The sequence below is a fragment of the Astyanax mexicanus genome, chromosome 14 (genome assembly GCF_023375975.1).
Source record: "Astyanax mexicanus isolate ESR-SI-001 chromosome 14, AstMex3_surface, whole genome shotgun sequence".
In the NCBI taxonomy this organism is placed as follows: Eukaryota; Metazoa; Chordata; class Actinopteri; order Characiformes; family Acestrorhamphidae; genus Astyanax; species Astyanax mexicanus.
In genome coordinates this window covers 30,357,851-30,385,222 of record NC_064421.1, presented here as the reverse complement: position 1 = coordinate 30,385,222, position 27,372 = coordinate 30,357,851, and the positions used below count along the sequence as shown (strand labels likewise).

The window sequence follows — 27,372 nt, the reverse complement described above, 5'->3', positions numbered from 1 at the left end:
TTTGTATTGTGAAGAGATAAAGTTGGTATTCAACCCTGTAAATACAAACATTATGTTAAGAAATGCAGGTCAATCAACTCAAATGTTAATTTCAAGAACTTTTTTTATTTTCAAGTGCAAAAAAAAAAAAAACTATCAAAAATGTTGATTATGATAAAACTGGCTCTCATCAAGACCGACCCAGGGAAGGAAGCTTAAGAGTTCCCTCTGTTGCACAAAATAAGTTAATCAGAGTTCCCAGCCTCAGAAACCACAAGTTAACAGCTCCCCAGATAAGAGCATCTAAATACTTAATAGAGTATTTTGGTTTGTTTAACACTTTTAAGTTACTACATTATTAATTCCTTATGTATTCCTTTATAGTCTGGATCACTTCAGCATTAAATTTACAATGAGAAGGTGTGATCATACTTTTGACTGGTACTGTATTACCAACATAAAAATATTTTTTTTTCCATATTTTTTATTATTATTATTAAAGCTGATGCCTGTAAGTTTTGAGATTTGGGGGGATTGAGGGCCCTCTCTGGTGAGAATGGATAATTGCACCAAGCATGTGGAAGCATCGTTTTAATCTGGGCGGGTGTGATGCAGTCTCCTTTTAGAGCGCATGAATCCGAATCCAGGTTATGTTTAGTCAGAGAGAGACAGAGAGCGCCCACTCAGAAAATTTACTCTTTCATTTCTTTGACTTTACAATTGGTAAATGAGCTACTGAGGTCTGAGGTTCCTCTTCTGAAGTCTCCATTGCTCCACCAGCTGCTCGTGTTTAGTAAAACTAAGTCTGATTTTTTTTTTAGAGGCCAGAAGAAGAACTCCTGTGAAAAGCAACTTGACAACCCAGTGTTTAAAATGAATATATTATTAGGCTTAGCAGGGATGGTCATTTCAGCACACTGGTTAAACACCTTTAAACACAATATTTGTATCCCTTCTCCACTCAGAAATGCTTCTGCTTTCAGTTTAGAAACTAAACAATACGGACTGCCACTTTAATTGATTTAATATTTTTAAATATGATTCAGAAATATTAATATTTCTGCTATTTATGACATTATAAAGAGAGTCTTATTAACTCTCCACTAGGAAACTAATTACCTGACCTCCTAATAAAGGGTCAGCTGTTGGGGTCGGGGGTTGCCAGTGATTCTCCTGTGTGACAGAGAGTGACCACTCCACTCTGAACACTCCCACTGAAGCTTCAAGTGCAAATGAACTGTGGAGAGTGCCACACACTGCCGGCTCTGAACACAACGCCCAGCACAGCGGCCCTCCACCCATTCACTCACCCTCACCCACCCTCTACCCGTCACTCTGTGTGGAGTGTGTGTGTCTCATTAGGGGAGAAGGTAAAGGAGCATTGTGGATCAGCGTCAGCCAATAAAACGCTCCACTGAGCTCTAGAGGACTCAGGTGCTCCAGGGGTCACACCTCACGACCTCGGACCCCTGACCCCGGCGATGCACTCACTGACAGGCAGACACACACGTTCCACTGCCATCAATACACACCGCTGTGAGAGGAGCCGTCACTCAGCGCTCACCAACACACACACACACAATGAGAGAGAAAGCAGGCCTTCTAGCTATTCTGCTGAAAGACAAGTTCAGAGAGAGAGAGAGAGAGAGAGAGAAAGAAAGAGAGGAAGCGAAAGAGAGAGCTATAGAAGCTATAGGAGTCCCGCTTGTCCCTGGCTGAATGTGTGTCACACGTGTGTGAAAAGCACAGTCAAAACACACTGATGAGAAGAAAAGAGGCGAAAAAAAAGAGGAAAGAGTAGAGAGCAAGAGAGAGAGAGACCAGAGAAAGGAAGAGGGGAAGAAGAGAGGAGAAAAAACATGTGGGGTCAGATGAGTGTGAGAAAGTGGGAGGTAAAGTAAAGACAGTCTCAACCTTTCACAGTCTCTCTCTCTCTTTCTTTCTGTCTTTTTGCATCTGTCTCTCCTACTCTTAATGTCTCTCACTCTGCCTCTTAGCCTCTCACACTCTCAACCTCTCTCTCTCTTGCTGTCTCATAACCACTCTCCCTCTCTTTCTCTCTCTCTCTCTCTCTTTCTCTCTCTCTTTCTCTGGAAAGAATGGGTTATTAACAGCAAAGAGAGAGAGACAGAGAGAGAGAGAGAGAGAGCACAGAGAAATGAAGAGAGGAAGAAGAGAGGAGAAAAAACATGTGGGGTCAAATGAGTGTGAGAAAGTGGGAGGTAAAGTAAAGACAGTCTCAACCTTTCACAGTCTCTCTCTCTCTTTCTTTCTCTCTCTCTTTTTGCATCTGTCTCTCCTACTCTTAATGTCTCTCACTCTGCCTCTTAGCCTCTCACACTCTCAACCTCTCTCTCTCTCTCTTGCTGTCACATAACCACTCTCCCTCTCTTTCTCTCTCTTTCTCTCTCTCTCTCTCTCTCTTTCTCTGGTCAAAATGGGTTATTAACAGCAGCGTTCTGAGAAAGGGAAGGGTGCAGGAGAGAGAGAGAGAGAGAGAGAGAGAGAGAGAGAGAAAGAGAGCAGAGAAAGGAAGAGGGGAAGAAGAGAGGAGAGAAGAAATGTGGCATCATTAAGAAAGTGGGAGGTAAAGACAGTCTCAACCTTTTACAGTTTCTGCATCACTCTCGCACTTAATGTCTCTCACTCTGCCTCTTACCCTCTCCCTCTCCTGCTGTCTCCTAACCCCATTCACTCTCGACCTTTTTCTCTGGTCAGAATGGGTTATTAACAGCAGCAGTCTGAGAAAGGGAAGGCCGCGCGAGAGAGAGAGAAAGAGAGAGAGATGTACAGACAAGGTAAAAGAATGCCAGGAACAGCAGCAGCCTTGTTTCTGCTGAAAGGCCTTCTCTCTCTCTCTCACTCTCTCTCTCACTCTCTCTCTCACCCTCTCTCTCTCTCTCTCACTCTCTCTCTCTCTCACTCTCTCTCTCACCCTCTCTCTCTCTCTCTCACCCTCTCTCTCACTCTCTCTCTCTCTCACTCTCTCTCTCTCTCACTCTCTCTCTCACTCTCTCTCTCTTACTCTCTCTCTCTCACTCTCTCTCTCTCACTCTCTCTCTCTCACTCTCACAACTTTCAGCAGAATAGCTAGAAGGCCTGCTTTCTCACTTATTGTGTGTGTGTGTGTGTGTGTGTGTGTGTGTGTGTTGGTGATAATATAAACCCCCACTGGCCAATTTATTAAAAACACCCATACGCCCCCAAATATCATAAGTTAACCTGCCATCATTGCTGCTGCACTTTCATTGTTATCTGACATTTTTTTCTATTATTATTCCACATATTTGTATCAGAAATTTGAATTTACACAACTTTTACACAATAGTTACACTCTTTACTAGTTAGTGTTATTATTTAGTGTGCAATTTGGAAACATCCACAGTCTCTGCCTGAACACCAACAAGACAAAGCTCCAAGTAAGCGGTTAATAAACTAATAAACGGTAAATTAAATGTAGGTAGGTACAAGACTGTTCCCTCCCTCAGCACCTTCCTTCACCCAATCACTTACTCATCCAGTTCGTCCTCCTCGCTCTTGCTTTTATCTGCATAAAGGTATTTGCTCATGTCCACCGGCCGCACGGCCTTCCTCGCACTGCCTCTAGGGGGCGTCCTCTCAATCTGGGGTTCTGGCTCTGGGTCCAGCTCATCAAACGGGTTTTTATACTGAGGATCCTGGTCCTGGTCCTCGTACCCGTCCTGGTCCTGGTCCTGGTCCTGGTGCGGGTATACTTCAGGCTCGTCAAATGGATTAAATGGATTTGCAGATTCTTCATCTTTCAGAGTGGACTGCAAACAGGGCTGAACTTCTGTAAGAAAAAAAGACCAGATCGTGTAAATATGTACAAAAAAAGTGAAAAACTGTGATATGCTAAAACGATGATATGCATAACTCATAGGTTACATTACTAAAACCACACTGTAACAAAATGAGTGTCCTTAAAATTCAGACAATATATGATGAAAATAAAGAAGATATTTACAATACCGTTTTTTTAAGGCACTTAAAATCTTTTAATTATCCCAAAAATAGTCAGTGCACCTTTTAATCCGGTGCGCCAAATGTATGAATTTTACCAGTCAGGTTTTAAGGAGCAGTAAAGCCACTCTGCTGAAGTACAGAGTTATACAGGAAGTTTTTTAGTTTAGTTTAGTTCCCAAGCAGTATTAGCATTAGCTACTAACCATGCTAAGTAAAATTCATACATAAGGCGCACTAACAATTTTTGGAAAAATTAAAGGATTTTAAGTGCAAAACAATTAGTAAGTCTACACACAATTATCTATCCAGTAATGTGTTAGGGATACAGGATTGCTTTAAAAAAATATATATATATTTTTTTTCTTCTTTAAAACATCAGAATGCTGTTTGAGTCAAAGAGCATATTTGGCTTATAATGTATAAGCCATATGGGACACTTTAACACAGGGGTAACAATACACACACACACCCACCCAAGCACACACAATCGACAGTCAAAAGTTAAATCCTCTTTAACTCCAAACATTCCTCTGTCTTTTAATTTGGTCATTAAACCCTAACGAGGTCAGGGAGTGATCCTCCTCTTCTTGGGAAGCGATGCAGAGGTCAAAAGGTCACCGCTTACCTTCCTCATTAGGGTCACCGAACGGGTTCAGAGCCACCGGGTCATCCGCCTCCTCGAAGGGGTTGGAGATGGAGTGAGTTTGAATCTGCTCATCCTCATCCAGGAAGTTCAGCTTACTGATCAGCTCTAAACCACACACACACACACACACACACACACACACACAGACAGACACACACAGATACAAAGTTACTACAATGCAAACTTGTCAGAAGGTAACATAGTAAAGAATAGAACACTTATGATTACAAACACAATGCAATGTGTATAAAATGTAATATAATGGCAAACAATAATATGCATAAAAAGGAAATGAACAATATACATATATATAAATAATAATAATAAAGACTGCACTCTGGAGTGAACCGATATTTAGCACAGCTACATTTCTTTTTTTTTTGACAATGAGATATATATCATATATAGTAAGGACTTTTTTTAAGATTGTTTCAGTTGTTTTTTTTATAATCCCTTTCTAGACTCTTACATTTTTTATAGCAATAATATTTCCCTTTGTATTGCGCTCTTAAATTTCCACTTTTAATAAAGTTGCCAGGTTTGTAGTTTTCCCGTCAAAATTGCACTTGTTTGATAGTCGTGGGCAACAGGATTTATTTTTTATTTTTTTTGCTGGACCTGGCAACCCTGGCTGCAGCTGGCAGTAACTCGCTCTGCTTTCTCTCCATTCTCTCCACTCCAAAGACAACTGAAGCCACTAAAAGTGGGATTTAAAGCTGAGAATGTGTTTAATTGTGTTTTAATTGTGTACTATACATCTGTACTGGATGTACAGATGTATAGTAAGTCTGGGTGTTGTCTTGTCCCTTATCTGGAGGGAGTGTTTACAATTTTGGAGACACAGAGAGCGAAAAATTAGAAATATAAATTTCTTTTTTTTTTTTGTCGACGTTGTCGATTATGTTGACTAATCATTGCAGCCCTACTATCCTGACCTGTCCTTAGTAGAAGATGTGTGAAGAACATAAGCTACACTTTATCGCTTGCTACCTCCAAGTGCCAAAACTTTACTGCAGTGAGGTACCACTTTAAAATAAGACTACCTTTATAAAGGGTTTCTAAAATATTTACAATTAGTTTATTAATGGTTACTAATTAGGTTGTAAATGCCTTAAAAATCATTAATAATCAGTTATAACACATACATGGAAATGGCAACAGTATAGATGGCTGTGGGTTCACTATTTGGCAAACAACAGGTCATTGTTGCCCTTTCTACATATGTGTTATAACTGATTATTAACGATTTTTAAGACATAAACTAATTATAAACCAGTTATAAACCCTTTATAAAGGTAGTCTTATTTTAAAGTGGTACCCTGCAGTGATTATAATACATTATAATCAATCAATCAATCAATCAACCTAAATCACAAAGTTGCAACTGCTTTATCGTTCCAACTTTTTTTCTTTTTTGGCATTTGTTACAGGCCTGAAAAGCAGGTATGTATCTGTTTATTAACAAATGTAATAAAGCTGTCCAGACAGAACACAAAATATCTTACGTCTGCAATAAAATTAAACCCTGCATTTTCTTATAATTTCCTTTCTATTTTTTTTATGGAAAATAACACCAATAGAATATTGTCATTTCTGTGATATTACACTTTATCTGTATCATCCAGTGCTATTTAAAATAAGCCAACGGCATTGACAAGATAGAGAAGATGGGTAAGTGGTTTAGGCTGGTTCACTACAAACTGCAGAAAATGAGGCTAGAACCAAAAATCACAACAAAGCTGAATAAAGGCAAACCCAAAATCACTTCACATGGCTTTGGATGGAGTCAATGGACACAACACAGCCACACGACTGACCACAACACAGACACAACACACAGTACAGACACAGGGGCACAGGCACAGGTACAGATCACGTGAAGAGAAAGAAAAAAAGAAAGCAGTGAGAGAGAGAGAGAGAGAGAGAGAGAGAGAGAATGAAGTGAGAGAGCAGGACAGCAGAGGGTGAGTGAAAGTGTGAAAGAGTGAGAGAGTGATATTGTTAGTAGAAGTGTGAAACCTGCAGGAGAACAGGCTGGTTTGAGCTTTGGGTCGTCGTCATCTCCATCTATACTGCTGAGCGCATTTAACTGCCTCACTATCTCTGCAAACAAAGCGGCCAGGAACAGTACACACACTGATCAGTACACACACACACACACACACACACTCTTACACAGCAAACATACATACGCATCTGTGGAAACTCACTCACACAACACACACAGTTTAAAAATAAGAAGGTAGCAAACTCCATGTGAATAATGCACCTATGCTCCACCCACAAAAAAAATAAAATAAAAAATAACCACACACAGTTAGCACACACTAAACGTACATACAGATCTGAAAAAAAATTAAGAGACCACTTCTGACTTCTGATTTTGCTATTTATAGGTATACGTTTGAATAAAATTAACATTGCTGTTTTAATTCTATAAACTACAGACAACATTTCTCCCAAATTCCAAATAAAATTATTAATTTAGAGCATTTATTTGCAGACAATGAGAAATTGCTGAAATAACAAGTTCATAATTATACTGTTTTAAGGTTTAAGTCCAAAAATCAGTATTTGGTGGAATAACCCTGATTTTAAATTACAGTTTTAATGCATATTGGCATGTTCTCCTCCACCAGTCTTACACACTGCTTTTGGATAACTTTACTTTCAGCTTGGTTTGATGGCTTGTGATAATTTATCTTCCTCCTGATTATATTCCAGAGGTTTTCAATGTGGTAAAGTAAAAGAAACTCATAATTTCAAGTGCTCTCTTATTTTCTTTCCAGAGCTGTATCTCTCTCTCTCACACACACACACACACACACACACATTGCTGGCAGCACACAATGAGAGCAGGTAGGGTCGCCACCTTTCAGAAATGTAAGAACAAATAAATTAATGTCTCTTAGCATTACTTTTACCAATACTAGTATTTAGCATGTGTTTACTGTATGATCATATCATACCCCACTAAGGTATCTGATGCAACCCCATACAGCAGTTATAGGATAGCTGTGTAAATATTTAATGTACAACACTGTATAACTTATGTATGAAACAGAGCTACACAATGAAAGCGGCTCCAGCTTCCCTCAGAGCTCCACTAATCTCAACCAATCACAGGCAGGAAGGAGGGATGGAGAACATCGCTCTGGAGACGCACAGGCTTACGATGCAGATACAATGAATAAACAACTCAAGCATTCCTATAGGCACATATAGACCCACACACACACACACACAAGCTGGTATACGGGGGCTTAATGTCAAGGATCCATGAGGACGGGCAGGGCGGATTATGCCACGCAAGGCATCTCTCACACAAGCAGTGTGAGACGTACACACACACACACACACACACACACACACTCACCTCTTCTCATTCAGTGTGTTTTTTTCTTTTTACGATTTGTTTCACTGTAAACTTAATATTGAAGAGTACCCTACATTTGGATTATAAGGCACACAATCAATAAATGTTTTTTTCTGGTCTAGTTTCAAAAATAAGGCGCATTTTCAGCGAAAATAGTGAGGAACAAGGGTTTCGCCATGTTTCTCTTCTAATTCAGCAAAATCAAATGAGTGCTAAATGTTAATCTATACAGATTTCTCTCCTGAAAGCTGTTTATTTGCGTGAGTATATCACTTACGTTTATTTACAGTAGGCTTCCATTTCCAGTATTTTAGCGTGGTTAGCAGCATTGCTAGACACGGTTAGCAGCGCTGAGCACTAGTAAAAGCTGCCCGACAGAGCTACACTGAGTAAGCCGGAGCCAAGGCGATATTAACAAGCATTTTTTCCCATGTAGCTTGTTTTAACATGGTAAACCTCAGAATACAGTCCGATATATTCAGTTCTGAACAGCTAAAAAATTAGCACTGCGGCTAGCGGCTAATGCTAATACTAATACTACTCCAGCCTCAGTGCTGGAGAAACTTTTCTGAAACTGGGGAGATTGCTGATTATGTATCACTATCTTCACACACACACACACAAAGAGCCTAACACACGCAACTAGGGTTGAAACGATTACTCGAGTAATTCAAGTCACTCAAATAAAAAAAATTATTGATAAATTTTCTGTGCCTCGAGTAATCGTTTAATTAATTTTAAAACATAGAGCACAGAATTTAGCGCAGACTTTTAATGTGAAATATCGCGTTTAGCGTTACGTCACCCACGCACAGGAAGCAGGAAGTGGAGGAGGCGGAGGTTTTTAGAGCGGAGTGCAGGTCAATTTAACGTATAAATTAACGACAGCGCAGTGGAGTGCTGATCATTAGGAATACTGCCTAATGTATGTGATTAGTTTATTACAATGGAGACAAGTTCTAGATTAAATACAGGCTTTATGTAATCATTAAACACAGTGCTGTGGAGTTTATAAATAAATACATGTTAAAGTTAACCGGCCATGAACTTACTGTATTGTCATTTAGTTTTAGTTATGTCAATTATTTAGATCTGAGTAGTGTAAAACGTAAATAAACAACAACAAAAAAAAAAACATTATTTCACAGGTTTTTCCAAAAACATCCAAAAACATCCAACACTGGCAGATCTGCCGTCTCTGCTGTTGAGAAGCTAACATGCACAACATAAAGCCAATGTTTACGCCTTTATTATTGATTAATGCCCTATATTTAATTCTTACAAGAAATTCTAAGTTTAAATAATTTAACTTAATTTATTAAATTATTAATTATTAAATTATTACTTGTGGTATTTATGTCTCTTTTGTGTTTTATTTATTTATATTTGTGTTTGCAATGTGGAAATGTATGCTGTTTAAAAAATTCATTAAAAAAATTACTTACTTTATGTTTTATCCGATTACTCGATTAATCGAATCGATTTTTCAGTAGAGTACTCAATTATTAAAACAATCGATAGCTGCAGCCCTACACGCAGCCGTGCACACACACCCACAGCCCAAAAAACACACACACAGCCACACACTTCAGTACAAATCAAATAAACATTCAAACAAAATTCTCACACAAACTCACTTTCCCACACTTTCACTCAAATAATAAAGTATTCAAAACCATCAAATCAGCCAAAGCTTCTCCACATTCTTCAGTGCCGTCCTGGACAGACACACTCCGCATTTATTTTAATACCAATGTTCAGATGCTGGAAATATTGTTGTTAGAGTTACACTTTCCAAACAAATGTTACACTATTCCAAAACATTTAAACACAGTTAAAGCTAAAGACTTTAAACTTTTAACATAGCTGCTTTAACTTTCCTTTATTTAAAGCTCCACTAGGTAGGATTGAGATTTTGTGCTCATGAGCTCCCCCTACAGTTGTAGAGTGTAATAAATGTTTCCGGCGGATTTTAGTTTCTCTTTCTCGTTTTCTGGCTTTCACAGACATATTCGGTCTCTTTCCAGCTTCTGCCAGAGTGTCTGTATGTTAGTTTGTAAAGAATGAACCAGTAGTTCTTGTAGAACTGTTAGAAGTAAAGGTCGGAAAGCAGGTCGCAGTTCTCGCGAGCGTTGGTCGGGGCCGCCTCGGAAAACTTACAGAGTCTGGTTTGAGCTCAGAGGAGCTCCGGCACAGACACGAGAGCACCGCTATTCCTCCTATTACACCTCAATGCAGCGCTGCAGTGAGTTTTAAGCTGTAATTTCACTTCTTTAAAAAGATAAAAAAATCAATGAAATCCTACCTAGTGCTGCTTTAAGACTTATGGTAATTATAACCAAATCTTGAACTGTTTCAAGTTACAAAATGTTATTACTGTCCCAGGTTAGCATTGTTAGGGTTACCAGTTAATAAAACATTATTGTATACTATACTATAGAGACACTAATAGATGATGTAGGTGATAATATACTGTATAATACTACTGCTTTTACTGCTTTTGTGGTGGCGTTCCAGCTGTAACGTTGTATTTAGAACTTTAATCCAGCATTAAATTACAAACTGAAGATTTCTTACACAAACATTAAAGTCCTTGGACCCCAAAGTATGACAGCACCACTGAAAAATCACACTCTGATCTTAATTTAGATTCTAAAGGCACAAGCATAACATGTCTACAGTAAAATACATTATAAAATATTGTAAGACTAGATTTCCTGCTCACACACAGATACATTTATCATGAAAATGAATCATTCTGAACATGTTTTATTTAAAAACTTCAGTTTCTTTATTCTTACCTGTAATCTTGGCTGCTTTCTCCTCCTGGTTGACCCGGTTCTCCTCGTCTTCCTCATTGTCCTCCTCAAAGTCATCCAGGTTACCGATGTCTGCCTGCTTCATGCTCATCAAACTGGCCAGACTCTGCATGTCTTCATCCCTGAGAGATAATCAGAGAGAACCACAAGCAGTAGATTAAAACCATGTTTTAACCAATTACTGTTCAAGAGTTTAAGATATAGGTATGTCGGCAAAAACATGCCCAATGAACACGAGTTACACTAAACACCCAAATAACTACTGAAACAGATACGACTGAAAAATTCCTAATGGATAATGAATATTTCACAGTGGATACCAAATAATTCATAATTCACAACTTTGAAAAATCTATAGTACTAATACCGAATAACTCATTGTGGACACCTGCTCCTCCCCAGACGCAATGCTCAGGCGGGCTGCTAGATGCATGTAGAGTGGCAATTTATGACCGGTCTTACTCTGTAGTTGAACAGTGAATATATAGGTTTTAGTGTCCAAAATGCCCCTCTCCATTTCGCTAGTGTTGGTAACAACTGTGAAATTACCCAGCTATGTTAAGCAACCTTACTGAAACTCAGTGATTACCTGCTCAGCAAACGAATGGGCACATTTCACATATTTCTCACATATTTCCATGGCTGTAGTAGACTGTTTGCATGCTTTGTGTTCTATACCTGGCAGCCCTGAGTGTGGAAATGGGATGGGGGAAAGGCTAAATTCCACACAAAAAGTTAACACTGCATGGTATAATGTTAAGGAATGCATGGATAAAAGCAAAGCTACTAATAGACAGTTTGTCCTGAATTTGTACTGAAGGCTTTTACACAGTGTGAGGAGTGTGTACACTGATGCAGGCTGCACCATGCTAATTGGTAGGGTATAAGCGTCCACTACTACTTTTTTAATTTATATTAGCCTCAGCCTCCAGCTCCACTGTAATACTACAGACACGGCAAACATGATTAGTTACTGAAGGACTTAAATTTGGAGAAGTTTTGTTCTGCTGCTTTAAGTGCATCAAAATTCCACTCTATCGATACTGTAGATTAACAAACAGCAATAACACGAGGAAAGATAGAAAAGAAAAAGTGTGAGTGAGGGAGAGAACGAAAGAGAGAGAGAGAGAACAAATGTTAACAGTGTGCCTTTCATGTTCTTCCTCATGAGAAGCTCCAGGCTGAACACACACTCCTGCCTCAGCCTCCACCACTATGGCCTGGAGATAACACCGCGGGATTAGTGCTAACGCAAGCTCTCTCGCTCTCCCTCTCTCTCTTTCCATTCTCTCCGTCTCCCCCTCATCTCATTCTCATTCCCGACCCCTCGTTCTCGCTCTCCCTTTCTCCATCACCCCTTCATGAATGCGCCGCAACCTCTCTTTGGCCGCGGCGGAGCTTATTTGAACGTATGTAATGGAGTTTATTTGTGCGCCCGTGACATCATTCCCGCGGGTTAAGAGGGGTTACACACTTCCACCTCCATAACCCAATCGCACAAAAGGCCCGCTCTCGCGCGCTCCCACACTCGCAAACACAGATAACACAAAGGACACACCCACGCCTTATACATTCCCCTCACACTCGCTTTTCTTCAGACGGGGGTTTGCTCAGAAATATATATATTTAACTATATATATATATATATATATATATATATATTGGGGGGGGGGGGGGGGGGGGGGTTGAGGATGTTGTGAGCTGGCCGGGTGAAGGATATTATCACTTTTCGAGGCCAGTGGCTGGAAATATTTCATCTGGCTGCTGTTTGTTGGCTTCCCTGTGAAATGAATGTCAAAGAGAGAGAAAGAGAGAGAAAGAGAGAGAGAGAGAGAGGCTGAAGAGTCTTGTAGAACGCAGATTTATCCGCTTCTTCCATTTCCTTTCATTCCTGAAGCGCATTCAGAGGAAACCGAGAGGGCCGGGGTGAACGCTCAACAATAACGCACCAGTCCAAACAGTCGCCATGACTTTCCTATGTCAACAGATTCCACAATAACAGCCATACTTACATCAAGGGATATTATATCAGTCTATCGATTTTTGTATTTTTATTTTTTTAACTAAAAACCTGGACATCTATTCACACCAAATATAATATACTACCCTATACACACACACACACACACACACACACACGTACAGTATGAACGTTCTGATAACTTACGTGTTTCTATACTCGCTGTTCATCTCATCAGCTTCACTAAGGATAAAGGAGCAATTCGTAGTCCTATAAAAAATCTATTACAGACAATTTCAACCTAAATTTCTATGAATTTTGATTAAAATAAGAGTAAGTGTTCTTTTAGCATAATTCAAAAATGTGTTTTGTATAAGCTCAATATATTAATGGAAACAACATATTCATGGCATCACCAGTGATATAAACCATGTGATCTTTCAGATTTCTTAAGTGTTTAATAATTATGGGTATTTAAAGGTAAATGTAAAGAATCAGCAATAATAATAGTGCAGCGTTCTTTAGGCCTGGTAGACTAGAGTTATTTTTACTGTATTACAATATTGCAGACTAGAAAAGAGAGAGAGAGAGAGAGAGAGAGAGAGAGAGAGAGAGAGAGAGAAAGAGAAAGAAGGAGTCTTCAGCAGTTTGTTTATCTGTAATTAACTCTATATATCATTGGAATGAACCCAAATAAACAAAGCAGTGGTCAATGACTGTCTACCTATAATGAACTCCATATAACATTAGAATACTAAACACAAAGAAACATAACTTTTTCAGTTTATTTTAACTGTAATAATCATTGACCAGTGACTTAATTGTATCGATAGAATGTCAAACTATAAAGAAACTAGCCAATGGGTGTGTCCACTGGCATAACATTAGAAAAAATACAAATAAATAAAGTCAGTGTTATAATGTTATATTGTAGTTTCACAGATAAACACACAATTTATATACCCATAAAAAAAACAAACATAAAGCTTTAGAATATACAGTAGTTTTGCTTAGTCCACTAAGAACATTAAAGTTCTCATTCCATCGTTTTTAAATTCATTTAAAAAAAATTCATTTAAAAAAAAATGTCTAGTTGTGGTCTTTAGTATGAATGAATGCCATGTGAGCATTCTCAGCATGCTCAGGTGTTTCTAATTAGCCCTGCTTTAGATCCCTGAATTAGAGGATTCTGAATAAAGACATGTATGAATTTTCATACATGCAAATATATTGTCTCTGATTGGCTAACAGCACTAAAGCAGAGAATGTCTACCTGCTTTCCCCCCAAAAGTCAATTTTACAGCGCTAAAACTCAAAGGACAAAATGTTTTCAGAGATAAAGCCTTAGTTATAAAGATACAGCACTGAGTGCTAGACAAACTTAACCCTTAAACGTCACTTAACGTCAGACTCGAGCGTCTCCGTGGCGGAGAAAATTTATCAACGGCACAAGCCGAGCCCAGACTGACCTCAGTTTCACCACATCAAAGCCCCAGAGTCCGCTTTATATCATAAAATCCGATGCGAACTATGCCCGCTTTGAGCGGTGTTCTGTCGAGTTGTGCTACCTTGTTAAACAGTGCTTTCATAGTGTATATTTAAGGTACAGTTATTTACACAAGATAGCTAAAGCTAACTAGCTGCCTGTGGGCGGTTCTGAGCCGAGGTGGGCGAGGCCATGAAGTCACTGGTTGGCGTTGACATTTTACATCTGTCCGATCAACTCGTATTTCCGAGGCTTTTCTTTTACTAGCTACTGCAGACAGTGGAGGCTGAGAAACAGTTTCATATGCAGCATGAATGTACAACTCAGAGAGACCTATAGTATTTCACATAGAACAAGAAAAAGTGGATTTTAGCAGAAGGAGACCTTAAAGAAGAAGCAGCATAAAAACAAGGAGAAAAGGGTGAGAATAATAAGATGATGATGATGATAGTCACATAAGATGTCCAGTCTATATTTTAAATATTTTTTCTCATCCTGTTAAAACTGTGGAATATAGAAAGGTTGAGAAAGGGAACACAAAGTCTCTTGATAGCAAATTTCTTCCGTACAGTACTCTAACACCTAGCATTCTCAGACCACTGAAAAAAAAAGCTGTTTATCAAAAGCCCGGCCCATCAAGTGTCTGAAGTATTGCCAGATCAAACCTGTTCCAAAGGCCACTGCCCTCTTGGAACGGCCGTTTCTGGGCAGTCTCCACCTCTGGCCTCCTCCATCCGGGGGCAGCTGAGAGCCAGTGATGTCCATCCCAAAAAGAAATCTACAAAAGCCTTCTGGACCTGGTTTGCCAGACCTGCAGGAGGCTCCTGTACAGTCAGCCGGTGCCACATCATGGAGGGTGCGAGATTCTTCATCACAAGCACCCTCTTCAAGATACGACTCCCCTTCCATCCCTGGAGCCTCCGGAAATCTGCTCTATCTGTCCTTCCCAGTTTTCCTGCACATATACTGCAGTCCCAAACAAACGCTCCAAGTCCTTCAGACCCTCCTTCATTCCCTGAGCCACTGTCCAACAGGCAAAGCTGAACTGTTCCATCATTACATCTAATGATACACAGTCTAACAATGTCCACATGATTGTGGACGCACCACCCATTGCTGACAAAGATGTGCAAATAAGGGACACACAGCTTGCCAATAAGAATAGGACTCTCTAAAGCAGATGAACATGAACCTGTTGGCAGCAGAACAGGCACTGAGCACTGAGCTGTGGAGCAGTGGAACCATGTTATCTGGAGTTCTCCAACCAGTACTTATGGGAGGATTTGAGAAGTTGAGGATGATGATGATGATGATGATGATCCAGGAGTTAAGATCATCCAGCATCCTGACCTCGATAACTCACAGCTCTTCTTGTTGAATGCAATCAAATCCCCACAGCAATTCTTCTAAAAGTAATAAGAAAGCACTTAAAGCTGGATAAACTATAAATAAGGAAAAACAAAAGTAATAAAAATGAGCCAAATACCTTTATCTTAAAGGTCTCATTCCATTCCATTGCCTTTTCATTCTTTTGTTTTTAAATGTCTAGTTGTGGTCTCTAATATGAATGAATGCCATGTGAGCTGTTTTTTGTGAAAAAAAAAACAACTTGTTTTTCTGAGTGTTTTTTTTTTACTAGCTGCTGCAGATATGCATGCATATATAACTCAGAGAGACCTATTGTATTTCACAAAGAACAAGAAAAAAATTGACTTTAGCAAAAGGAAAACCTTTAAAACAAAATGATTGATGTAGAAAAATACAGAGAGAATCAGAAATGGGAGGGAAAAAGAAGAAAAGTGTGTGAAACAGAGAGAGAGAGAGAGAGAGAGAGAGAGAGAGAGAGAGAGAGATCAGTAAGAAATAAGAAGTGATAGCTGTGGAATGTCAGGAATGTAAGTTATGCCACATGATGTTCACCCATCACTGCAGGGAGAGGGTAGGTGGGGCAAAAAGTGAGAGGAAAGAAAGGAAAATGACAAAAATTAAGTGGACTAAGTGGAAGGTGGAGCAGGTGGAGGAGAGCTGGAGATAAAAGATGAGGAATGTGAGAAGAACAAGAGCTTTTACAGTTTTTTACTGTGTACTCTTTACTCTTACCCTGCTGCTCCACCTTTTTTACAGCACCTCCTACACCCACATCCCATCTCCACCTTACTTACAGCACCTCACAGATCTACATGAACATCACATCTCCAATAACTTCACAGCTCAACATTACTTAATTACTTACAGCTCCACCTATCCTTTTTCCTTCACCTAACCTACAGCTCCATCTTACTTACAGCACTTCCTACCTCACAGATCTAATAGATCTACCTGAACTACACCCACATCACATCTCCACTAACCTCACAGCTTCACCTACCCCATTTCCTTCACATAACCTTCACCTCCACCTAACCTACAGCTGCACCTATATACACCTCCACCTAAAGACCTTAAAACTCCACCAATATCAGGCCTCCATCTACTCTTATGACTCCACCTACCCCACAGGTCCACCTACCACACAGCTTCATCAAACATATACCTCCACCTAACCTACACTTCCATCTACCTCACAGCTCCACCTAACCTATTCCTACACTTATGTTACAGCTCCTTCTACCCCATTCCTAGTCCACACCTAGTCCATTTCTCCACCTAACCTACACTTCCACTAATATCACAGCTCTACCAATATCACAGCTCCACCCATTCTTATGACTCCACCTACTCCACATTTACCCTAACATACAGATTCACCAACCACAGCTCCACCTAACATACGGCTCCACCTCTACATGCTCCATTTCTCCACCTAACCTACAGCTCCAACAATATCACAGCTCCACCTACCCCCATGTATCCTAACATACAGCTCCACCAACCACAAAGCTTCAACTAACATATAGCTCTACCTCCACATACTCCATTTCTCCACCTTACCTACAGCTCCAACAACATCACAGCTCCACCTACCCCACATTTATCCTAGAATACAGCTCCAACAACTACAAAGCTTCAACTAACATATAGCTCTACCTCCACCTACCCCATTCCTCCACCTAACCTAAAGCTTCACCTACCACACATTTGTCCTAACCTACAGCTCCACCAATCACAAAGCTTCAACTAACATACAGCTCTACCTCCACCTACCCCATTCCTCCACCTAACCTAAAGCTTCACATCCACACATTTGTCCTAACCTACAGCTCCACCAATCACAAAGCTTCAACTAACATATAGCTCTACCTCCACCTACTCTATTCACCCACCTAATGTAAAGCTCCACCAATATCACAGCTCCACCCATCCTTATGACTCCACCTACCCCAGAAGTCCACCCAACTTACAACCTTTAAACTCAATATCACAGCTCCATATCCCGCTGCCACGCTGAATATCCCTGAGTAGCTGTGGAAGTAACAGTGTGACTGAGTGTTTTCTTACGTAGCTTTTCCCTCTCGGAGGAAAATACAGCTGAGAGAAAACTGCAGCGCTGCAGCCACCACTTTTTTGGACAGAGGCTTGAACTTCAGCTTGACGTCCGTCTGCGTGGGCATCGGGCTGGCGTACTGCTTCATGTTTATAGTGGTGGTGGCCAGAGCCTTCCTACGACCTGAGGGAGACTCCTACAGACAGACAGAGAGAGAGAGAAAGAGAGAGAGAATAATAAATTACATTAAGGTTCCAAAATTATTTGGACATTCCATCTTATTCAAGAACTGCTGATTCAGTAATCGAGTAGCACGTGTGCTACAGTGGCGAGTGATGACCCTATAGACATGATGCCCAATGCAGAACACTGGATAACAAGAGTATATTTACTCTTAGCTAAATCAAAGTCGATACAGACTACTATTTACCCTAAAGTTTTAATTTTAGGGCTATACCTAAACATTATGCTTATTTCTTCATTATTCATTAGTCTCTCAATTTAATCATTCATTTATTTCTTATTCCAAAGAAGGTGTTTTAAGTGTGCTCTTTAATTATATATTAATTTCACCATAAAAACTAAAATCAAACATTCTTCATAATAGTTTACAAACTCTTATTTGCATTATGCTGAATGCAATCAAATGCTCCTCACAGCAACGCTCCAACTTATACTGATACAAACTCACATTCTCATATGTAAATGTAAGGTAGTCTATTGAATGCTTATTAAATATTCTCCTCCAATATATGCTAAATAAACTGCAGTGAAATATTTTAATTATATTACAGTAACAATGGCAGTGATAACACTTCATAATTACACACCTTCATAAACAGTAACTTCACTAATTTGCCACAGCTTGATAATATTCAATTACGGCTTAGTACATATTTTCAAATAATATTTACAATTACACTAATTATCCGATACTCAATAATCAATTACACAAACTTACACAGCTGCAAACCAGAAATGCACTACTATATACACAAGCACTCTACAAAAAATGTGCATATAAAATAAATTAAATTAAATTAAATAAAAACATAAATAGGTGAAATTAATCACAAATCTTTGGCAGCACAAAAGACATTTTAGCCTCTTCATCCCAATGTGTGCATAAACAATAGACAGAGATTGCAATATCCATTAAACCCAAATAAATTATACACATCATGACAAAACATGCTCGACATAAAAAGAACAAAAAGTCCTATTTGTATTGTACATGACAACTTATAATTTATTATATATAAAGAAATAATAATGTAATAATAGCTGTATTCTTCCTTAAAAACTGTTTATTTTCTATGTGTTTCGCTTTTTACTGTAGGTCAGATAAAGGTTATGTTTTGTATAATTGCCTATATTTACAGTTTAAACACACACTAAATATGATATTTTTGTTGCATTACATTATTTGCATGGTATATTAAACATTTTGTAATTAATGTATTTATTTTGTTGCTGTAGTATATTTGTGATATTTATTAAATTAATAAAGTAGTTTTTAAAATTTTGTCATATCATTCAGAAAAGCAATATTGAAATATTAAAAAAAGGCCATTATCGTCCTTATACACGCACACACACTTCATTTTTAGTTACTTATAATGATGCAATATAATGATTCTGATCCGACTGATATCAGATACTGAGCACAAGTCTGATATTTTTACATTTTCTATATTTTACTTCATAAAGAACACCACAAGATTACTAATAAACAAAGTGTTTTGTTTAGCAAAACCCAAATACTGCATTACAACATAAGAACGTCTTCCCATCTGTGAAGCTTGGGGGTGGAAGTATCATCAGTCATGAGTATAAGTCTGATATTTTAACATTTTCTACATTAAATATAAACATGTCTATGAAAATAAAGAACTAGTAAACAGCCTTTTACTACAACGGCTTTGATTGAGCTGTGTGTGTGTGTGTGTGTGTGTGTGTGTATACACAGTACAGTAGTTATTTATGCTGTAAACTGTAAGTTCAGCTTGACTCGGCATGGAGAAGCAGAACAAAAGCTGGAGGAAAGATAAAGATAAAACCCTAAGTTTCGATTCCCAACAGCCAACAATACAGAGCAGAACTACAGAGATCTAATACAGAAGTGCTGCTCTAAAGCCTTCACTTCACCACAACCGCCTCCCAACCGCCTCAGCTCAACCTGCCTGGATTAATGACTATAAAAGGATAGAAAAGTCAGAAGCCTGGACTCCAAAATGGACTTTAAAGGAGAGCTAAACTGCGCTAAATGTCACTTTTCACTTTACACCAAATTCCACATCTTATCTGATCTTATTAATCAGAACTAATAATGCACTTTAAATGAAACAGGTTAACATCTGCTTCAGAACCACCTTCATCCTTATCACACAGAGAACACTGTATTTAGACATTAGAACCATCAGAAACTAATGCTAGTGAAGAATTCCCCCTGTGCAGCAGCCCCGTGGTCAATGGCGCCCCCTGTGGATCAAACAGCAGGAATGATGCAGGGGTTCAGGGCCTTCATTTCTCTCCATGAATAAAGATCATAATAAAATATATCTCCATCTCTTCTACTGAAAACACTCACAATTTAAACATTTTACAAATAAGTTATACAGATTAATAGCGTTTATTCAATCAATCAAGCAACCTTTATTTAAACTTGGAGTACATTGAGGGTGGCCCTCATTTACAATGCGGACGAGCATTTACATAGGGAAGGGATTGACAGAAACAACAACAATAAAAAAGTAGATAGAATAAAACAAGTAATACAAAAGCATAACAGCATTATTAAAAAAAGAGGATAATAATAAAAAAAAAAATAATAATAATAAAAAGTTATGCACCACTTGCACCACTATTAACAGATACTAAAAGGCTTCAGTGACAGTATATCAATCTCAATTAAATGATTAAGCTGAATCAGAGCCGATACAGGGTCCTATTCACCTTCAGTAAAAAATAAAAAAATAAATAAATAAATAAAATAATAATAATAATTGTAGGGCTGTATCTAAACATTATTCTTATTTCATATTTTTTTTATTAGTCTATTAATTTAAATCACTCATTTATTTAATATTCCAAAGAAGGTGTTGAGAGTGTGCTCGTCAATTTAAATAATTTCACCATAACAAAAACAAAACATTCTTCATAATAGTTTACAATTTTTTTGATCATCTTCTATTAACATATAGTTACTTCCATATTGTATTTACTACTTTAATAAATGCAATTGTAATGTACTTTAGCTACTTTTAACACACTATTTAGTGTGGTTGTGTGTGGTTTGGGACACAGCCCCGTTTTCAGTGGGTGCAGCCACCTTTAGGATGAGCTGATGCAGCTCAAAGTCATTTTAAGCTGTTCTTCAGTTTCTGTAGCGAACTTGATTCAAAAGAAAAGTCCAGGATGAAACCCTATTTAAAAATGTATCATTGTTAATCTGCTACTGAATGCATAAACAGACCCTGACTGAGAAATATATCATATATTTATAATATATAATATATTTATTGAAGCACCTTCACACAGGCAGTTGGTGTAGGAAGTGTTTTGTTATGTAAAGGAAGATTTTTGGTTTTGTAGTTGCAGACCACATGCCAGACTCAATAAACTGCCATTTGCAATTTTTGTAATGGTGTGAGGAAAAATAACACAAGAAGTCACAGGAACCACAAGAAACCAGTAGGAACACAAGGGTCTCTCACATATTGAGTAAATGAAAGTCCATCATCAGACAAAAACTGAACAACAATGATGTGCAATCAGTACAGCAAGAACTAAAAAAAACAAGTATCTCTTCCCATCAGTGAAGCATGGGGGTGGAAGTATCATTATGTGAGGCAGATTTGCTCTTTTTGTTGCCATAAAGGCTAACCATTATTTAAAAAAATATTTTAAATTACATTTTTCATTGTATGTGAGCACTTCATGCAGCATACAATTTTGTTGTCCAGGAAAGATGCCATTTAAAAAAGGAAAAAATAAAATGTGCAAAGAAAAAGTAGTTTTTCCACGTGTTGATAGAAGAAAGGATGTTTACTAAAGAAAAATTGAAGTACCTGAGAAATATTGGCCAATATAGCAAGCACAACTCTACATTTTCAACATATGTGAGCAAAGTAAGCATGGAAAAAAAAATATTTTACAAAAAATGTTTTTCCATGTAACATGCCTTTCAATGATGTGGGCCTCCAAGCAAGATAAAGCAATATAAATATGTAGTAAAATGTGCTTTTAGGAAAAAAATAATTTGGTAATCCATGACGTGCCTTTAAGCACATGCCTCTGTGCTGTGTTTTTCATGGTATATTCCTTACTGCAAGAAAGAAACCAGTATTTAATGATTTGTGCCTTTAAGCCTGGTAAAATTCAGTATAGCATGATGCTTGCCTTTTAACAAGATAACTGTACTATTTGTGATTTGTGCCAGTAAAGTCAGGTAAAATTCAGTATTTTATGATATGTACCTTTAAGCTAGGAAAAATTATGTTTAGCATAATAAGTACCTTTAAGCTAGGTGATATTCAGTATAGCATAAATTGTGCCTTAATGGCAAAATATTATTTTGTATTCCATGACATATGCCTTTAAGCAAAGATTAAATTCAGTACTCTGTGACGTGTGCTTTTTTAGCCAGATAAAAAAAAAAGTTTTTCATGATGTATGCCTTTCTGCAAGAAAGAAATCAGTATTCAAATGATTTGTGCCTTTAAACTAGATAAGATTCAGTACAGCATGATACATGCCTTTAGCCAAGAAAACCACTATTTTGTAATTTAGGCCAGAAAAGTCAGGAAAATTCAGTATTTCATGATCTGTACCTTTAAGCTAGGGAAAATTAAGTCTAGCATAATAAGTTCCTTTAAGCTAGGTAAAATATAGTATAGAATGATACATGCCTTTAAGCTAGACTGTACTATTTCATGATTTGTGTTCGGAAAGTCAGGTAAAATTCAGTACACTGTGACACATACATTAAAACAAGATAAAATTCAGTATCCGATGATATGTGCCTTCAGAAAGGTAACATTTTACGCAAGAAAAAATAGTTTTTTCATGATTTGTGCAGTTTAAGCAAAAGAAAATTCAGTTTTGCATGATAATGTTCCCTTTAAGCAGGAACATTGGGTTTTCTTTATGATAAGGGCCCTTTAACCCGATGTGTAATATCATTTGGACTGATTTGCAGGGAAAAGGGGAGGCCGTTTGATCCCGAGGCAAATCCTGTGCCCAGCACACAGGAAGCAGAAACCAATTCCACAGTTTGGGCCTAATAGCCTGCAAAGCGCCCCTGTGAAAAGGCCAGAGGGGGGACGGCTTTCTCTGTGCGCTGTGATAGGGGACGGGAACAGTTGGTGAAGGTCCCAACCATCGAAAAGAGGAGAGAAAAAAAAAAAATCACGACACATTTAGTCGTTTTCTGTCCGTGGGGCGTTTTCTCGGCTTGCTGACAGCAGATCACGGATTTGCCGGGGCGCTTGCTGTGTTGATACAGGGCACGTGCCATTCCCTCTGTCTCTCTCTTTCTCTCTCTTTTCAGTGAGATGGCGAAGTGTGTGTGTGTGTGTGTGAAATCTGGAGCCAGGATAACGTGTGATCAGAGGGGCTTTTTCAGCACAGAGAAAACACACGCACAGCTCGGTGCCAGCTCCAGGAAACGGGCGCGTGTGTGTCACCCTCACTCTCTGCTGGCAGGGTTCTAGCTGGGGCTGCTACAGCTACGCACATGATTTCAATGGTGCTGCTAGCGTGTTAGCATCAAGATTTGCATCAAGACCCTGCGGAAGAAAAGCAGCAATAGTAGCCATATAAAGCAATTTTCTTTATATGGTTTAAAAGTGTTGGGACCTGGGGACCTGACCAGATTCCCTGTCTCTGCTGAAAAGAAAAGCATCCACACAACGTGATGCTGCCACCACCATGTTTCACAGTGGGGATGATGTGTTCAGGATGATAAAGAGTTTACATTTAGGCCGAAACGTCCAACTTCAGTCTCAGCTGACCATGGTTTGTGGCTACAAACTGCAAACGGCACTTCTTTTGTTTTTTGTCTTTCTTTCAACAATGTTTTTTTTTCTTGACAATCTTCCATAAAGGCCAGATTTGTGGATTGCACAACTTCTAGTTGTCTATGGACAGATTCTCCCACCTGAGCTGTGGATTTCTAGAGCTACTCCAGAAAATCCTAAGCCAAATAAAGCCATGCTTTTTTGGACTCCTGTTTATGGATGGCTGTAGAATCACTTGGGATCCAGCCCACAACCTTACGATGACAGAACCAAGACGTGGCTTGCCTTCACTCCTCCCACCCCCACCCGTTACTGCTCTGTCGCTAAGGTACATCACATTATATACAAATACAAAAAAAGAAATCACCAAATAAATATAAACATGTCACAGCATAACGGCCGGCTCTTGAGCGCAGTCTCTTCTATAGCTGAGGCCTTTATTGTGGCATTAAGGGATGCCAGTTCAGCCCAAATCCCCCTTTTGAATACAATACGATGCATATCCTGCTCACACACATCAAAGAGATCTCAGATACATATTCTACCCTGTCTGGTCTGTGTGTGTGTGTGTGTGTGTGTGCTGAGAGAGCATATGTATAGATCTGTGATATGCATCTCACTGGCGGGTGTGTGTACCTGTGTGTGTGTGTGTGTGTATATTTAGTGTGTGTATACATGCATCTATCTGATGTTGTGAGTGTGTGTATGTGTGTGTGTGGAGTCTCATTCCCAAAGGTAAAGAGAGGCAGTTATCATGTCTGAAGGAGATTGAGACGGAGAGACCTGAAGCAAGCAGATACACCTCAACACACACACACTCCCATATACAGGCCACACTTCAACATATATACACACACACACACACAGAAACACACACACACACACACACACACACACACACACACACACACACAGCTTGGCCAAGGGCAACTCAAGTATGTCACCTGTCGAAGCCGAATGCACTTTTGTGAATTTTGAAGCTGGCACACTTTTTACAGCTTCGTTTTCCTGTCACCTACACTCTCGGCCAATCACAGGCTTTGATGTGTTATGTATACGGACCAGCTTGACACTCTAGTTTGTCAAGACTAGGATTAAGAGATACGTCAAGCTTTGGTAATGTTTAGACCACTTGGAGAAAAGTGTTCAGAGTTTAGGAACTTAAAAAGAAGAGTCTTCGGTCTTCAATCGGTGCTTAAAGATTGCAAGTGACTTTGGTGACCAAGGTGATGGAAGTTTGCTCCACCACACTGGTCCTAGGACAGAGAATAGTCGAGATGATGGTGTTTTCTGTAGGTTTTGAGTGATGATTGGTGGAGCCAAGCCATACTGGAACCTCTGGGAGCTCTTGGTGCCAATCTGGTGCTAGTTTTGACCACTGCCATCAAGTATGAAGAAGATGGTCCATTGTTGGCTTTGTAGCCAGCTTCAGAGTTCTAAATCTGATGCGGGCTGCAAAAGGAAGCCAGTGGAGGGAATGCAGCAAAGGAGTCACATGACTTAACTTCAGAAGTTTGAAGACGAGCTGAGCTCCAGCGTTCTGACTAGGTTCCAGGCGTCTGTTGGCTCACAGTGGAAAACCAGAAGCCTGAAGTAAGTTGCAGTAGTCAGGTCTTGAAATCGCAACAGACTACACAAGCACTTGAGTGGCTTCCAAAGACAGAAACGGTGGAATTCTCCTGGTGTTATAAATGAGAAATCTGCAAGACTGAGTCAGATTTGCAATGCCTGGCTCAAGAATCATAACTGCTCATCCATAACTATGCCAAGGCTTTTTGCTTCTGCCAATGTGAGTGACCAATTAGTTCTGGAAGGAGATGAAGGTGAGATTGTGTTGCTGACCTGAAGTTCCGGGATAAACAGTAGGTCAGTCTTTCTAGGGTTGAGTTTCAGGTGATGAGAAGTCATCCACGATGAGACATCAGCAAGACATTCTAAACAGACTTCCACAGTTGTTCGTTTTTTCCACAATTCCACAATTTTGGAACATTGTTCACCAAAGCCAAGCGAACGTCGTCTCTTCACAAAAGTATGCAGAAAAATCTGGAACAAAAATAATCATGAACCTATTGGAACCATGTCTAACGCCAGGGGTGAGCCCAGAATTGAGCTGTGGAGAAGTGGAACTGTGCTTCTTGGAATGGTGGAGCTCCATCCAGTACTGATGGGATGAGTTGTTAAGTTGGTGAAGAATAGTGGGAATAGTGATTATCTGACATCCAGACCTCACTAAGTCATCAGAAGATACTTTGATTTCTGAGGTGGTTCAGTGGTTGTCCCTCCATGAGCCACTTATGGTAGGTACCGACCACTGGGATAATACTGCCTGATAAGTGCTGCCTGAAGTTTTGGAGATGTTCTGACCCAATCATCTAGTCAGCACAAGAATCTGGTTCTTGTCTCAGACTCTTCCAAAATGGCTCAGACTCTTCTTGTTTCTTCTATAGATTAAGCATTCTTGGTTCTTAAGGTTGATTGGTTGATCCTGTCCTATTGCAGGTGCCAAATTGGAACCAGATCATCAGTGCCGATTCCCTTATCTCTTATATGGTTTGAATTGGTTACTTAGTCACTATTTCTAAGACGTATGGACAAACCAGAAGGACTAGTTTAAGCTACAGCACATTCACTCTGTCGAGCTCAGCCAGCTGGAAGAGGGGCGGGGGCTGCTTGGGCACAGAGACTCTCTCTCAGAGACTTCTCACACGCAGGAAGCGCTCTGTTAAAGAGACACTGCGGTTTTCTGTATGTATAGGAGTAGACCACACAAAAACAGCCTTATTACTGCAAAATGAGTTATTAAAGTGGTAGTTTTTATTATTATAAAGTTTCCAGTCCTTTGGAGAAAGAAAAGACCATTACTGCTTTAGATCACAATAAAATATAACCAGTAAGAGCCAGCAGTTTATCATTTTATATGATGATTGTAAACACATTATAGCACAATGTAGAGCTGCCAAAACCCTTGTTCCATATAAATAGTTCATTTTATGTGTCTGGAAATAAAAAAATTAAATAGAAAATCTGAAAAGCGCCTAAAATGTTCCTGGTTTTTACCATATTTTGGCCATTATATGTTCAATTGAATAATTAAAGTATCTTAAATGAATTGTGTAAAGGCTTCTAAGTAATATTAATTCATACAATTGACTCTTAATTATTTAATATTGGAATGATAAACCTTCAAATGTGAGTATGTAATTTCAGGTTAATGTAATGTAAATAGATCACATATTTAACATCAGTTCTTAGTACATTCCTAATATACCTGGTGTATAATAGTGATACAGTTGTAATAGTCATTAAATGTATTATAATTTTACTGTAAGCATATTTAAAATATGGGCTTAAATACATGAAGTAGTATGTTTAAACCTTACTTATAATAGTATATTTAAACTAGTTCAATTTTAGTATAGTTAAGTACACTGATCACAATTTAAGACTTTTGTACTATTTTTGTACAATTAAAGTATAATAGGTATGAAAAAGTTGTTTTATTTTAGCACTCTTTAAATATACTGATTAATAATGTGGCTACAAGTACACTTTAGTGCACTATAGCCTAATAGTGCTCGGTGTATTTTAATATCCCTTTTTTTTACTAGGGTAACTGCCCAGATAAAAAGCTTTTTCTGTACTTAAAAATCCCACAAGCCCACAAGATTCTCACTGAAG

At 38.8% G+C, this 27,372-nt stretch overlaps 1 protein-coding gene across 6 annotated transcripts in view; it reads right to left on the bottom strand.

The window, feature by feature from the left end:
• Positions 1–27,372, bottom strand: part of ehbp1 (EH domain binding protein 1) — a 248,288-nt gene that overhangs the window by 165,765 nt on the left and 55,151 nt on the right. For 5 of the 6 annotated variants that reach the window (XM_022672775.2, XM_022672778.2, XM_022672780.2 and 2 more), the window contains 5 exons: positions 17,689–17,870; positions 10,787–10,926; positions 6,629–6,712; positions 4,589–4,714; positions 3,493–3,790 (listed from right to left, as the gene is read on the bottom strand). In XM_022672775.2, coding sequence (XP_022528496.2) covers positions 3,493–3,790; positions 4,589–4,714; positions 6,629–6,712; positions 10,787–10,926; positions 17,689–17,870 — 830 coding nt within the window. The remainder of the gene's footprint in view (positions 1–3,492; positions 3,791–4,588; positions 4,715–6,628; positions 6,713–10,786; positions 10,927–17,688; positions 17,871–27,372) is intronic. The other variant, XM_022672779.2, reaches the window with a different exon arrangement.